The 15,560-nt window shown below is 39.4% G+C and overlaps 1 protein-coding gene across 3 annotated transcripts in view; it reads left to right on the plus strand.

Moving 5' to 3' along the window:
- The window catches only part of gpatch2.S (G-patch domain containing 2 S homeolog), an 85,667-nt gene that overhangs the window by 43,859 nt on the left and 26,248 nt on the right, over positions 1-15,560 (plus strand). For all 3 annotated transcript variants that reach the window (XM_018264979.2, XM_018264978.2, XM_018264980.2), the window contains exons 6-7: positions 5,034-5,101; positions 13,736-13,775. In XM_018264979.2, coding sequence (XP_018120468.1) covers positions 5,034-5,101; positions 13,736-13,775 — 108 coding nt within the window. The remainder of the gene's footprint in view (positions 1-5,033; positions 5,102-13,735; positions 13,776-15,560) is intronic.

Raw genomic sequence — 15,560 nt, forward strand, 5'->3', positions numbered from 1 at the left:
ATGCATGCAAACATACACAGTACATTACACACATCTGCATCTCTGGGAAGTACCCCTGAATGCCAACCCTTCCATTTGTTGAATTGTTGCCCTGGACATTTACATTCTGGTACTTTTGCTGTTAGTCTACTCTAGAGAGATAATCGAGATCTAGAAACAACCATGAAGACCAGACTCCAAGATGAAACCTGTAAACAACGGTAGAAGATAGGCTCCAAGCAGAAATCTAGAAGCTGAAATTAGTGTGCAGGCTCTAAGTGTAGACCTATAAGCACAGATTGAGACCAGTTTCCCAATTAAAGGAGAACTTAACCCCCTAATGAGAATTCCTACCCAGTACCCTACATAGTGCCCCTCCCTGCTCTCCCCCCCGCAAAGGTGATAACATCTATAATTGCCCGTAATCCTATACTCTTCTATAAGTGCAGAGCATATGGTGCGCCATCTTCCGGCTCTTCGGATTTCTCCGGTAAGTGAGCTCTGTATTGGCGCATACGCAGTTGAAGCAGTCTTCCGATTGTTAGCAACCGTGCATGCGCAAAAAGTGATGGAAGGGAAGAAAGAGGACCCGAAGGATACCGAAAAGCCGGAAGATGGCGCCCATGAGCTTGGCTGTGCTTACTCTGCACTTATAGGTGAGTATAGGATATGGGGCACTTCTAGATGTTATCACCTATATGGGCAGAACAGGGAGGGGGGACTAGGGGACTATGTAGGGTACTGGGTAGGGGTTTCTATTTATGGGGGGTTTGAGTTCTCCTTTAAGATCTAGAAGAACGGGGCCAACTTCCAAGGTAAGATCTAGAAGCAGCCAGGAGGGCCTTGTTACCTAACTGAGATTAAGGAGTATAGTCACAGAAAAGTAGCCATTAAGCTTATGCTTTGAGTAGATCAAAGATCTTGCTCATTGGACTTCAGTCTCCTAAAACATGCTCCTAGCATCCTCAATCATCCAAGGTAACTGGTAAATATAGATCACAGACACGTGACTTATTTAGGCTATGAGGTGCTTAAAGGGAACATAAGCACACAAATATGATTTTGCCTAATGAAAGAAAATCTAATTCTATGCTTTCAATATACCTTCATTATATATTTTTGATGGCTTAAGGGTGGTGTCACACGGGGAGATTAGTTGTCATATGACAAATCTTCTCTACTGCGGATAACCAATCTCCCCAGCAGTGTGTGCCACCACCCTTAAAGTTATTTGTTAGTGGAATTGCTATTGAAAGCAGCATCTGTGCGTATCTTTCTCTACTCCTGGCTCTGACTTTTTAAACAATGTTGCAAAATTCAGTCTAGTAAAGGGGTGATTCACCTTCAAGTTAACTTTTAGTATGGTATAGAATGGCTAATTCTAAGCAAATTTTCAATTGGACTTCGTTTTTTCTTTTTTGATAGTTTTCAAATTATTTTTGCCTTCTTGTTCTTTTAGCTTTCAAATGGGGTCACTGACCCCATATAAAAACAAATGCTGTATAAGTCTATAAATGTATTGTTATTGCTTCTTTTTATTATTCCTCTTTCTAGCCAGGCCTTTTCCTATTCATATTCTAGTCTCTTTTTCAAATCAATGCAGGGTTGCTAGGGTAATTTGGATCCTAGCCACTAGATTGCCAAAATTGCAAACTGGAGAGCTGCTAAATAACTCAAAAACCACACATAATAAAAAATGAAAATCAATTGCACAATATCACTCTCTACACCATACTAAAAGTTAACTCAAAAGTGAACAGCCCCTTTAATCCTCTTGCTTGTTCGATTGTTTCAGAAGTCAAAGCCTCCAGGGCAGAGAGTACAAAGGGGCAGACAGATAAAGCCTTCAATAGCAATTACATTTGCAAATTACCTTAAAGGGATACTGTCATGGACAAAATTATTTTTTTTTAAATTAATCAGTTAATAGTGCTGCTCCAGCAGAATTCTGCACTGAAATCCATTTCTCAAAAGAGCAAACAGATTTTTTTATATTCAATTTTGAAATCTGACATGGGGCTAGACATATTGTCAATTTCCCAGCTGCCCCAAGTCATGTGACTTGTGCTCTGATAAATTTCAATCACTCTTTACTGCTGTACTGCAAGTTGGAGTTATATCACTCCCCTCCCTTTCCCCCCCCCAGCAGCCTAACAAAAGAACAATGGGAAGGTAACGAGATAACCGCTCCCTAACACAAGATAACAGCTGCCTAGTAGAGCTAAGAACATCAGTAAAAACCCATGTCCCACTGAGACACATTCAGTTACATTGAGAAGGAAAAACATCAGCCTGCCAGAAAGCATTTCTCTCCTAAAGTGCTGGCACAAGTCACATGACTGGGGACAGGTGGGAAATTTTAAAATGTCTAGCCCCATGTCAGATTTTAAAATTGAATATAAAAAAATCTGTTTGCTCTTTTGAGAAATGGATTTCAGTGCAGAATTCTGCTGGAGCAGCACTATTAACTGATTCATTTTGGTAAAATATTTTTTTCCCATGACCGTATCCCTTTAAAAACCACTAAAAATATATAATGAAAGTATATTGTAATGTTGCTTAGAATTACATTTCTTTTTTTATGCAAAATGTGATATTTGGTTTTTACACCCCCTTTAAGCCTTGCATAGCAGACTGAATGGTAATGTAAATTTGTACTGCTCCGATTCCTCTGTTACATGCATCTATATTGAGCCCAACAACCCAACCTGTGATTGGAACTCTATTTCCCATTAGAAAAGGCTGCGAGTAAGCAAGCAATTTTATGGCAGAAAATAACTTCTGCTTCTGTCAACACGATGTTTATTTTCTCTCTCCGATAATAAGTTCAGTTTTCTGATATTTGTATCAAGATCAAGTCAGTAAACAAGATTAATATAGTGCGGAACGGGTTGTCAGCAGCCCAAGCTAAGGAAATAAGTTGCCTGAGCATTCTGTAAACTGAATAAAAATGTCAGCTCCACCATGAGATAATGTGATCATGGTCCTGTAACAAAGCGTGACATGGACCCCGGCTACTGGTGTCCTCCTAGGCATGGTGTAGAGAATGGATTACTGTATTGCACAAGCAACTGCAGCACTACCATGGAAAGATCATCTTCAGATTAAAGGGGATATAAACCCAAAAAGGACATTTTTGCCTAATGAAAAAATTTAATTCTAAGCAAATTTCCAGTATACGTTCCCCAATAAATTGGTTTGTGGTTTTAATATTATTTGTAATAAAAGTACAAGTATGGGATCCCTTGACCCGGAATCCAGTTATTGGCATCTCCCATAGTCTTTATTTTAATTAATTTGCATTTTTAAAAATGATTTCCTTTTTCTCTGTAATAATAAAGCTGTACCACGTGCTTGATCCATGTGCTTTAATAGGATCTAATTAGGTAATGCTTTTTTGAAGGCAAAACAATGCTATTGGGTTTATTTAACATTTAAAAAGTCTTTCGGTAGACTTTAGGTGTGATGATTCAAATTACAATAAACCCCAGGACCTTGGCATTCTGGATACACCATATGTCTGCTGTTTGTGTACTGCTGCTTTTGTTAAAACAATGTATCAGGAGAAGTCTGGCATGTTTCTTTAGTTGTCTTCTACTACATTGTTTCAAGAGACACATCCGTCAGGGCAGAGAACAAACTGTAAACAAGCATGAACGTTAAGTCTAGGACCAGTAATTTGCAGATAATACGCTGCCCTGCTGCTGCCCTTCTTCTCTTCAGGCAGGGCGGATTTCGTCATGAAATGCAAAATGTTGCGTTTCTGAGCCAAAATCCTCCACTTCTGCCTACACCTGAGCAGAGACCATGCTTCTGTGTGCAGGCAGGGCAGTAACTGATTCTTAGTCTGCATTTCTCCGTGTGCCGAGATCTGCGATTGTCTGACCCTATCTTAAGACAACCTCTAGACAACCTGGCTGGACACCACGCTCTCCCCTCCGTGCTCGTGCCTGATCATGTTGTGTATGCGCACCTGCATAGTAGTAGAGCAGGAGAGGGGAGGAGAGAAGGGGCAGAGAGGCAGGAGGGAGGGGAGAGACAGCACCGAGGTGAGAGCAACAGAGGGGAGACAGGCAGGAGGGAGGGATGGGAGAGAGGCAGGATGGAGGGGAGGGCAATAGAGGGGAGGATAGAGGCAGGAGGTTGGGGAGAACAACAGAGGGGTGTAGAGAGGGGTGAGCAACAGAGGGGAAGAGGGCTGGGAAAGAGGCAGGAGGGAGGGGAGAGCAACAAAGGGAAGGAGAGAGGCAGATGGGAGGGGAGAGCAACAGAGGGGAGGAGAGAAAGGGAGAGATGCAGGAGGGAGGAGAGAGCAACAGAGGGAAGGAGTGAGGCTGGTGGGAGGGGAGAGCAAAAGAGGGGAGGAGAGAAAGGGAGAGAGGCAGGAGGGAGGGGAGAGCAATAGAGCAAACAAAAGAGGGGAGAGCAACAGAGGGCAGGGATCACGGACTAGGGGTAGGCAGAAGACACTTAACATGTACCTGCCAAGCACACCCCTATTGTTGCACCCTAGGCAGGTGCCTCTTCGGTTTACCCCTAGTTCCGGCTCTGATTTCAACTCATAGTGATTATAAATCATTAGGTAAAATTCTTCCCCCTCTCCCATATTTAGCCCGTTGTATTATATAGTGAATAAAGTACCCCCTATTGTAAAATATAAGGATATTATAAGTTACCGAGGAGTTTCATGACCTTACCGAGGAGTTTCATGACCTTATACAGGTCATGGAACTCCGAGTTAACTTATAATATCCTCATATTTTCCAGCAGGGGGTACTTTATTTATTATAATACACAAGTTTCAGTGAGTCATGTGACAGAAATGACATCAGAACTCACCGTTTATAACTGATGACATCAGAACTCATCATTTATAAGGATATAATTTACAAAATATTATGGCTTTTGTGTATTATAATTCCTATAATACATCTAAAGCAAAGGGTGAAATATACTGTATAAATGTACTGTTTTTAAAGCTACTCTATTACAGCAGGACAACGGAGAGAGTATAATTTTGTGCCTAGTGCTGATGACCTCTTCTTTCCCAACAGATTACGAGTCCAGGCGCTAGCAACACCAAGAGGCTGGTCCACTTTAGCCCCGAACCCTATCATCATGAGTGAGTATCTCTGTCATTGCTTGCACTTGTCTTTCTACAGGGTCTTCTGCTCAGCTGTGCAATTTGCCTCTATGCCTCCCAGTAGGTAAACGGGTATTTTACCTTAAATTAAATTCTGATCTGGTGTCTGTTTTAATGCACCATCCCAAACACCTGTGCTATTGGAAATTTAATAGAACTACATAAAAGCCAAAATGAGCATTAAGCAAAGTCTATAATGTGAAGTTAAAGGGGGAATTGCCCATTTCCCAATACCTGGGGGTCAAGTAGATTCAGGCTGAAGGCTGGACATTTACATAGATGTTTGTGTGGGTTACTATGGACCTGTGCAGCGGACAGGAACTTTTATCTGGACACTGAAGCTTCTTCCACTACCTTTCAAATGTTGGGTGTTTTGCAGGGCTCGCCCTCCTCTGACATCACCACAGAGGGTAGATTGGACACAGGTAGTTAAGTCCCTTCTCATCCTTGGGCCAAGGTTGGTCGAGGGTTTTGAAATGTGAAATCCCATTTGGGCACACCTCCCAAGATTTACATATTAAAAAAAGGGACAATTTAATATATACACCTGATCATAATATATACACCTGATCAGCTCATCAATCTAAGCAAAAACTCCAACAAGCAAATGTAGTTTAGTTAGCTCCCTGGTCAGTGCTGCAAAAAAAAAAAAAAAGGTACCCAAGTGTTTGAATCAAGTTTCCAAGAAATGTAGAAGCTTCATGTTTCACACATCAGGGGTGATAAGCCAATGCTGAGGGGGCCAAAATAGATTGAAATGTAAGGGCTCTTACAGACGAGCGTTTTTACCTGCGTTCTGTTTTTCTGCGTTCAGCCGCAGGGGAGCGCAGGAATAGAGGCATGACATTTTTTCCAATGGGGCTGTACTCGCACAGGCGCGTATAGGCGTCGAACGCAGGAATAATGCAGCATGTTGTGTCTCAACCTGCGTTCGGCGCCTACACGCGCCTGTGTGAGTACAGCCCCATTGGAAAAAATGTAATGCGTCTATTCCTGCGCTCCCCTGCGGCTGAACGCAGAAAAACGGAACGCAGGGGAGCGCAGGTAAAAACGCTCGAGCTGTAAGAGCCCTAATGCAAAATAAGATTTTTTTTTTTAAAACGAGTTTTGCATTTTGTTTGTGTGCTCCCAATATCCCATTCCCCTCTGTGATCAGTTACTCACCCCCTCTATATATGAGGCATTTTACAAACTGCTTTTAGTACTGCTAATTCATTTAATTTCTATGTAACTGCACTACATACTGTAATATATTATATATACATATATATATATATATATATACATATATATAATATACATATATATATATATATATACATATATATATATATATATATATACATATATATATATACATATATATATATACATATATATATATACATATATATATATACATATATATATACATATATATATACATATATATATACATATATATATACATATATATATATACATATATATATATATATATATATATATATATATATATATATATATATATATATATATATATATATATATATATATATATATATATATATATATATATATATATATATATATATATATATAAAAGCTGTTTGTTCAATAAATCATTGCTGTTCCTTTAAGAACCCTGGATTGCCAATCTATCCATGTAATAGGGCTGTGCCAAATTTTATCGTTTTTGCATACAGCCAAATATCAAGCCTACCATAAAAAGCATTCAAAATGAGGTATCGGATCCGTTATCTGGAAACCCGTTATCCAGAAAGCTCCAGATTACAGAAAGGCTGTCTCCTATAGACTTCATTGTAATGAAACAATCCAGATTTTTAAAAGTGATTTCCTTTTTCTCTGTAATAATAAAACAGTACCTTGTACTTGATCCCAACTAAGATATAAATAATCCCTTTTGGAAGCAGAGCCAGCCTATTGGGTTTATTTAATGTTTATATGATTTTCTAGTACAATTAAGCTATAAAGAACCAAATTACAGAAAGATCCATTATCCAGACAACCCCCGGTCCTGAGCATTCTGGATAACAGGTCCCATATCTGTACTTACTTGAGCAATCAGCAGTCAGATAATAACAAGGCATTCTTCAAGAAATGACCCCATGGTTAGTAAAGTAACTACATATTGCTCCACATGACCGATATCTGAAATACCCCAGATCCCAAACTGATCCCCCTGCCTGTACCGTAAAATTATCAAAAGTAGGAAGGAAGTTGAAGTTGTTGAAGCAGAACAATCCGAGCCACAGCTCTTTTAAATATGTCGCCTCATCCTGTGTATCATTAGGCGACATTAATTCAAGAAATAAAAGGGGAGGGTGGTGGTGGTATGATTAATATTATTTATGAATGTGGTTCCTTTAAAGGACAACTAAAGCTTAACTAAATAAGTAGCTAGAAATGTTGTACATTATGTTTTGTGCTTCTTTACCAGCCCAAGGCAACCACAGCCCTTTAGCAGTCAAGATCTGTGTCTCCAAAGATGCCCCAGTAGCTCCCCATCTTCTTTTCTGCTGATTCACTGCACATGCTCTGTGCTGCTGTCACTTACTGAGCTTAGGGACCCACTCACAATATACAGTACACATAGAATAGAAATGTCACAATATAAGGCTGATTAGTAATTAATACAGATAATTACTACATGGCAGCACAGAAACCAGTGCAATTAGCATCAGAATTTAATAATCAGCCCTGTAGCATCAGCTTATATTACAGGGGAAGCTCATTTTCTGCTGGATAATTAGTGACGAGCCCTAAGCTTAGCTTCTCAACAGCTGCTCAGAGCCCACTGAGCATGTGAGTGTCACAGACACTTTCCAAGATGGTGACCCCCTGTGACAAGTTTGAAGTCCTGGATCATTGCTGCTATTGACAAGCTGAAACTTTAGGCTGGTGCAATAAGTTCACTATATAAAATATGTAATGTTTAGCCATATTCATTTTTAAGGTTTAGTTGTCCTTTAAAGGGTTGTTCACCTTCCAAACACTTTTTTTCAGTTCAGTTGTTTTCAGATTGTTCACCAGAAATAGACTTTTTTCAATTACCTTTCATTTTTTTTTTTTTTTTTTTCAAAATCTATGTTTAATATTCCTGTATCATGAGTATTTCTGGCAGCTCAGTAATTCAGGTGCAGATTCTGAACTGTTACAATTTTGCAACATTTAGTTGATCCATTTCTCAGCAGCATCTCTGGAGTATTAGCAACTATTGCATCAATTCTAAAATCTGCCTTTAATGAAACTCAAGGAGTCTGCTCAGCAGGGACACAAGTAACAAATGCATCAACTAAATGTATCAATTTGGAACAGGTTACAGAGTCGGCGACTCCCACCCCTCCCAGAGCTGCTGTAGGTGGTGAAAAATGAGACTTTACACTTCAATATTAGAAAAACGATGAGACATAGAAAATAAAAAGTAATTGGAAAAAGTCTTTATTTCTGGTGAAGCCAACCAACGGAACTGAAAAAAGTGTTGTCCACAATAAGTCTTTACCACCAAAGTCCTGCAGTGCTGCCATTTCTAACTCACAATCCGCTTTCATTCTTTTAATGTGTCCTAATTTTCTGAACAAATATTGTGTCAATCCTGCAGTCCTATAAGAGGTATCGATTGGGGTGGAAAGTGGGTCACATGGTGTTTTAATAAATCTTTTTTTGAAAACTGGTGATTTTTATTTATTTATTTTTTTTTAGATTTTGTTTTACTGCCTTATTGCTATCTGTCCTTTGGGACTGTTAATTTTATGCAAAAGGTCAGAGCACTTTTACATCCCGTACAAATATAGCCAGTTCAGTGGTTAAATGCAGGCGCAATTAATTATGCCGTGCGTTGGAATAAGATACGCTTGACTGGGGAAATAATGTGGATGTCAGACTTGGAGTTTCACAAAGCGTTTGACTAGGTTCTGCATCTGAGATTAATGGCCGGCATCAATTCTCATGGACTTACAGCTATAACAAAGAGCTTTTTTTGGTAACTGGCTCATAGCAAGGAATCTGTTATGCAGGGAAAATGTGCTGGTGTTAAAGGAAAACTATACCCCCAAAATGAATACTTAAGCAACAGTTTATATCATATTAAGTGGCATATTAAAGAATCTTACCAAACTGGTCTATATATTTAAGTAAATATTGCCCTTTTACATTGCTTGCCTTGAACCTCCATTTTGTGATGGTCTGTGTGCTGCCTCAGAGATCACCTGACCAGAAATACTGCAGCTCTAACTGTAACAGGAAGAACAAAAGACACAACTTTGTCTGTTAATTGGCTCATGTGACCTAGCAAGTATAGTTTGTTTGGTATGTTTGTGTGCACAGTGAATCATACGATCCCAGGGGGCGGCCCTTATTTTTAAAATGGCAATTTTCTATTTATGATTACCCAATGGCACACACTACTAGAAAAGTATATTATTATGAAAATGATTTATTTACATGAAGCAGGGGTTTACATATGAGCTGTTTTATGCAATATCTTTTTATAGAGAACTACATTGTTTGGGGGGGCTATAGTTTTCCTTTAAGGCTTCCATAGAGCTAATATCTGCCCCCAGATCATTTCCCAAACTTATCTGCTGAGATATAACAGACTCTACAGCTGGCCATAGATGCAAAGATCCGATTGTACAAATCGGAAGATCAGACTTCCCCATCTCCCGACCTGCCACTAACCATTCAGATCAAATAAAGTAAAAAAGAACAGATCAGCCGATGTTCTGCCCCTGACAGCAATCGTACCAAAGTTATGTCTGACCAAAGCTAGTGACAGTCTCCCTCTGAAAATCGTACGATCGGCAATACATGCAGAGATATTATCGGCAGCCAACAGAAATCTTTTAACTTTTAAAATGTGGGGACTCTCCACAAACAATCCGAAAATCTTACGAATCCTCGATTCGTACAATCAGATCTTTGCGTCTATGGCTAGCTTAAAGCTGGCCATAGATGCAAAGATTTTTAAAAGATCTTTTAGGTTATCGAGTTGTTTACCAGAAATATAGACTTTTTCCAATTATTTTCTATTTGTGATCGTTTTTCTAATATTGAAGTGTAAAGTTGATTCTTCACCTTCTAAAGCAGCTCTGGGAGGGTTGGCGTGGTCGACGACTTTTTAACTGTTTTTTAACTGTAAATTGATACATTTGTTATCTTTGTCCATACTGAGCAGAATCCCTGACAACAAAAGTTGCTAATATTTTAGAGACGCTGCTGAGAAATGGATCAACGAAAACCATTCAGAATCTGTTCCTGGATCACTGAGCTGCCAGACTAAAACACTATAGAGAGAGAACATTAAACTTAAAATTCAATTTTGGGAAATGACAAAGTCTTTGTTTATGGTGAACAACTCAACTGAAAAAAGTGTTTGGAAGGTGAACAACACCTTTAATGCAGTCTGACAAACACCATCAACCTTCCCTTAACCCCTCCAGACCAAGCCTGGTTCACCGGGTCAGGGCACATGCTCCGATTCGGGGGAAATTAGTCGCCCGGTGACAAATCTCCTCTGCTTCAGGGCGACTTATCTCCCCAAACTGCCTACCGCTGGCTAGAATGTAAATCCCCGGCGGGATGGCACTCTGATCACTTCGTTTTGAGAAGTTGACTCACAAGTAAACTTTGGGCGACTTCGGAAAACTAAGCGATCCGAGTGCCATCCCACCGGCGATTTACAATCTAGCTGGCGGTAGGCACTTCGGGGTCGCCCTGACAGAAGAGGAGATTTGTTGCCAGGCGACTAATCTCCCCGAATCTGAGCTTGTGCCCTGACCCTTAAGTTAACTTTTAGTATGGTTAATTTTAAGCAAGTTTTCAATTTGCCATTATTCTCCTACTTCTGACTCTTTACAGCTTCCAAATGGAGGTCCGACCCCATCCCCATCTAAAAAAACGAATTCTCTGTAAGGCTACAAATCTACTGTTTTTGCTAATTTTTATCATATCAGTCCCTCTCCCATTTATATTCCAGTCTCTTGTTTAAATAAATGCATGGTTGCTGGGGTAATTTGGACCCTAGCAACCAGATTGCTGAAATTGTAAACGGGAGAGCTGCTGAATAAAAACTCCAAAACCACATATAATAAAAAAAACAACCAATTGCAAATTGTCACTCGCTGCATAATACTAAAAGTTAATTAAAAGATGAACAACACCTTAATTCCCTGTGCTTTTCTGGGATTCACTAATGTCCATGATGCACAGCAAAATAAATGAAAAAAATAAATAAAAACAATTTGAAATTGTCCTAATATCACTCTCTATGTTAAACTAAAAGTTAATTTAAAGATAAACAACCCCTTTTATGGCCAATATATGGGGCTTTTTGTGATGGCTGTTAGGACTCTTAGACGCATCTGTTTTTCCTGCGCTCTCCTGCGTTGAACTTTCTTTCGTTCAGCTGCAGGGGAGCGTAAGAGTAGGCGCCTCAATTATTGTGAAGGGGGTGTACTCGCACAGACGCATGTAAGCGGCAAACGCAGGTGGGACGCAGCATGTTGCATTTCACCTGCGTTCGGCACATACATGCGTCTGTGTGAGTACAGCCCTCTTCACAATAATTTAGTGCGTCTACTCCTGTGCTCCCCTGCGGCTGAACGGAAGAAAGCACAACTCTGGAAAAAACGGTCTTGCGAAAGGTGACCTGTCACCCAGAAATACAAAGCTGTATTATAAAAGTCCTTTTCAAATTAAACACAAAATCCAAATTCTTTTTTTATTACAGCATTCATAGCTGTTGTAAACGCAATTAAAAATCTTAGCTGTCAATCAACCATTGCCTGCCCCTCCGCTATACCTTAGGCATAGAGGCGGGGCAGGCAATTACTTTCACTTTCCATTCAGCACTTCCTACATGTCACTGCTCTCCCCACATTCCCCCAGTTCTCTTCACCATTTAATTGTGTAGCCAGGACATGGGGATGGACATCAGGTCCCCCATTCTGGTGCACAAACAAGATTCTGAGATGATACAAGGCTTGTCTTAATAACAGTGTCCACAAAATGACGAGTTCCCAGACAGAAGGAAACAAAATTCAAATATTTTAATATTGTGTAATTAGAGTTCATTTTACTTGACTAACATGATAAAATAGGATTTGGAATAATTTTTTTTGGGTGACAGGTCTTCTTTAAACCAGTATCTATCAGGCAAGTTATAGAGCCCCGTCTTAGTATAAAGATGTGGTCCTCTCCCAACAGTTCTCCCTAGACCCACAGCATGGTCTAATCGGCTACAAACGCATGGGTATGTGCAGGCATGCATGTTGCATAGGAGCCTTCATGAATGAAGTTTTATAAAGACAAGGGCGCCCTGAAACCCTCAAGCTGCATCAGTTTCCCTGTTTAAATAAACACAACCTATTCATATTGGGCATGTATCAGACAGCAAGGCAAACCTAATTACTATGAGACTCCATATTTGACTTGATTACAAATCCAATACAGGTTAGTCCTTTGGGCTGCACTTTTACATGATTGCAAATCCAATACATAAGGGTAAATGGAGACTGGTCTTTTAATCTTTTCTAGTTTAAAGCTTGTTCTAAAGGGAGCAGCTGTTATAGAGAGAGAGTGAGCCAACGCCATTGGGATTAAAGGGGAAATATAATGGGCTTGAGGTTTAGGAGGCATATGCTTTATTTCAAATTAAAGAGCAAGTATAGATAACATGGTTAATTTGTAAACAGCAAGTTATTGCTCTTGTAAACCAGCGGCACCAGTCTGAGGGCCAACAAGAGGCACTAGTTCCAGTTCTAGAGACTCCCTTTCTATAAATGCTGAAAGACACCAGAGTAAATGGGAAAAGAGCCGCAGAACCAAAAGTTCAACAATTCTTAAACTATAACAAATTGAGAGAAACTGCAATTTTCCTTAAAAAATAGCATTGTCTATATAATACTGGAAGTGAATGTTAACGTGAACTGGGCCTTTAAACACAAGCACGCTCATGCAGCACCGCAAAATCTTAAAGGAAAACTATACCCCCAAAATGAACACTTAAGCAACAGATAGTTCATATCATATTAAGTGGCATATTAAAGAATCTTACCAAACTGGAATATATATTTAAGTAAATCTTGCCCTTTTACATCTCTTGCCTTGAGCCACCATTTCGTGATGGTCTGTGTGCTGCCTCAGAGATCACCTGACCAGAAATACTTCAACTCTAACTGTAACAGGAAGAAGTGTGGAAGCAAAAGACACAACTCTGGCTGTTAATTGGCTCATGTGACCTAACATGTATGGTTTGTTTGTGAGTACAGTGAATCCTACGATCCCAGGGGGCGGCCCTTATTTTTTAAAATGGCAATTTTCTATTTATGATTACCCAATGGCACATACTACTAGAAAAGTACATTATTATGAAAATGGTTTATTTACATGAAGCAAGATTTTACATATGAGCTGTTTTATGCAATATCTTTCTATAGAGACCTACATTGTTTGGGGGGTATAGTTTTCCTTTAAGGGGCATGCATTCCATGCACAAAAAGGTTACCTGCAAGTTGTGTTGCCGCAGTAAGCCGAATACACTTGCTGCCCAATCATGTGAGAGCCATGACTTGGCTGGCTGTGTAACTCTTAATTGTTCCATTTTTCTTTCAGTCACTGGTTTAGCCCTGGGGCCAGAAAAGATCACAGCCAGGTAAGTTAATATTAACCCTTTATTATGTGCTCTGATGATGGAACTGGATCCGTTTCCTATATACTGGAGACTTTCAGTTTAAAGAAAGTACTTGGACATATGAAGTATAGGCACGGGACCTGTTATCCAGGATGCTTGGGACCTTGGGTTTTCTGTATTAGGGCTTCTTCCGTAATATGGATCTCACTACCTTAAGTCTGCTAGAAATAATCTAAACATTAAATAAACCCAATAGGATAGTTTTTCTCCAATAAGCATTAATTATATCTTAGTTTGGATCAAGTACAGGTATCGGACCTATTATCCAGAATGCTCAGGACCTAGGCTTTCCCGGATAACGGATCTTTCTGTAATTTGGATCTTCATACCTTAAGTCTGACAGAAAACTAGTAAACCGTAAATAAACCCAATAGGCTGGTTTTGTTTCCAATAAGGATTAATTATATCTTAGTTGGGATCAAGTACAAGGTACTGTTTTATTATTACAGAGAAAAAGGACATTTTTAAAAATGTGGGTCTATGTAAGATGGCCTTTCCGTAATTGGGAACTTTCTGGATAATGGGTTTCTGGATAACGGACCCCATACCTGTACAAGGTACTGTTTTATTATTACAGAGAAAAAGGAAATCATTTCTAAAAATGTAAACTATTTTATTAAAATGGAGTCTATGGAAGATGGCCATCCTGTCATTTGCAGCTTTCTAGATAATGGGTTTCCAGATAACAGATAGCATTCCTTTACTATGAAACCTGATCCTTCTAGGCAGATTTGTGCCTTTAATCCTGGACAAAAGTACAGTTATTTGGTCTTTTATTTGGAAATCAATAATGCAGAAAGTGCCCAATTACTGAAAGTCCATTTTCCATAGACACAATTTTATCCAAATAATCCACATTTTTAAATTTCCTTTTTAATTTTTAGATTTCCTTTTTAAAACAGTACTTTGTATTAGATCCCAACTAAGATATAATTAATACAAAAAGGAAAAATTGTGAGAGCCCTCCATGGCTAAATAAAAATGTACTAAAATACATTGGAAGTGCTACTGATCTGGCCAAATTAACTACAGACATAGAGGAAAAAGAAGAAAAATTGATCAATGCACATTCCCTGGTCCCCTGTCATATCAGTAATCTATGCAGATGCATGTATTTACAAAGTCAGGGGGTTTTTTAGTTACAAAATTATGATCATAAGATTGATAAGCCACCATACCACGTCAAGGTAAAACCCATATGGCGGTCCCTAACTATTTACCTCTGGTCATAATTTCAAATGCTAAAGCCTCCCGGCATAAGAGTATTACCTGAAAAATAAGGTCTCCCGACCTGGGCATTGGTTTTCATCATAGGGCTTAGTCCTCCCCCGCCATTAGCTTTCAAAGGGGAGAGATAACCTAGACCCCAGCATTGGTTCCATGAGATTAATCCTCCCCCGCTTGCGGCTTTTAAGAGAGAGAAACTGCCCAGACCAACACCCATTTCCAAAGGCATTGTTCCACCATTTAAAGAGACAGGTATGGGGGTGCTACAACCACATGGAAGATATAATTAATCCTTATTGGAAGCAAAACCAGCCTATTGGAAGGCCATCCTGTCATGTGCAGCTTTCTGGGTAATGGAAGCAAAACCAACCTACAGGTATGGGACCTGTTATCCAGAATGCTCGGGACTTGGGAATTTTCAGATAACAGATCTTTCATAATTAGATCTTCATATTGTCTGCTAGAAAATCATATAAACATTAAATAAACCCAATAGGCTGGTTTTGCTTCCAGTAAGGA

Source organism: Xenopus laevis, chromosome 5S (assembly GCF_017654675.1).
Source record: "Xenopus laevis strain J_2021 chromosome 5S, Xenopus_laevis_v10.1, whole genome shotgun sequence".
Taxonomy (NCBI): domain Eukaryota; kingdom Metazoa; phylum Chordata; class Amphibia; order Anura; family Pipidae; genus Xenopus; species Xenopus laevis.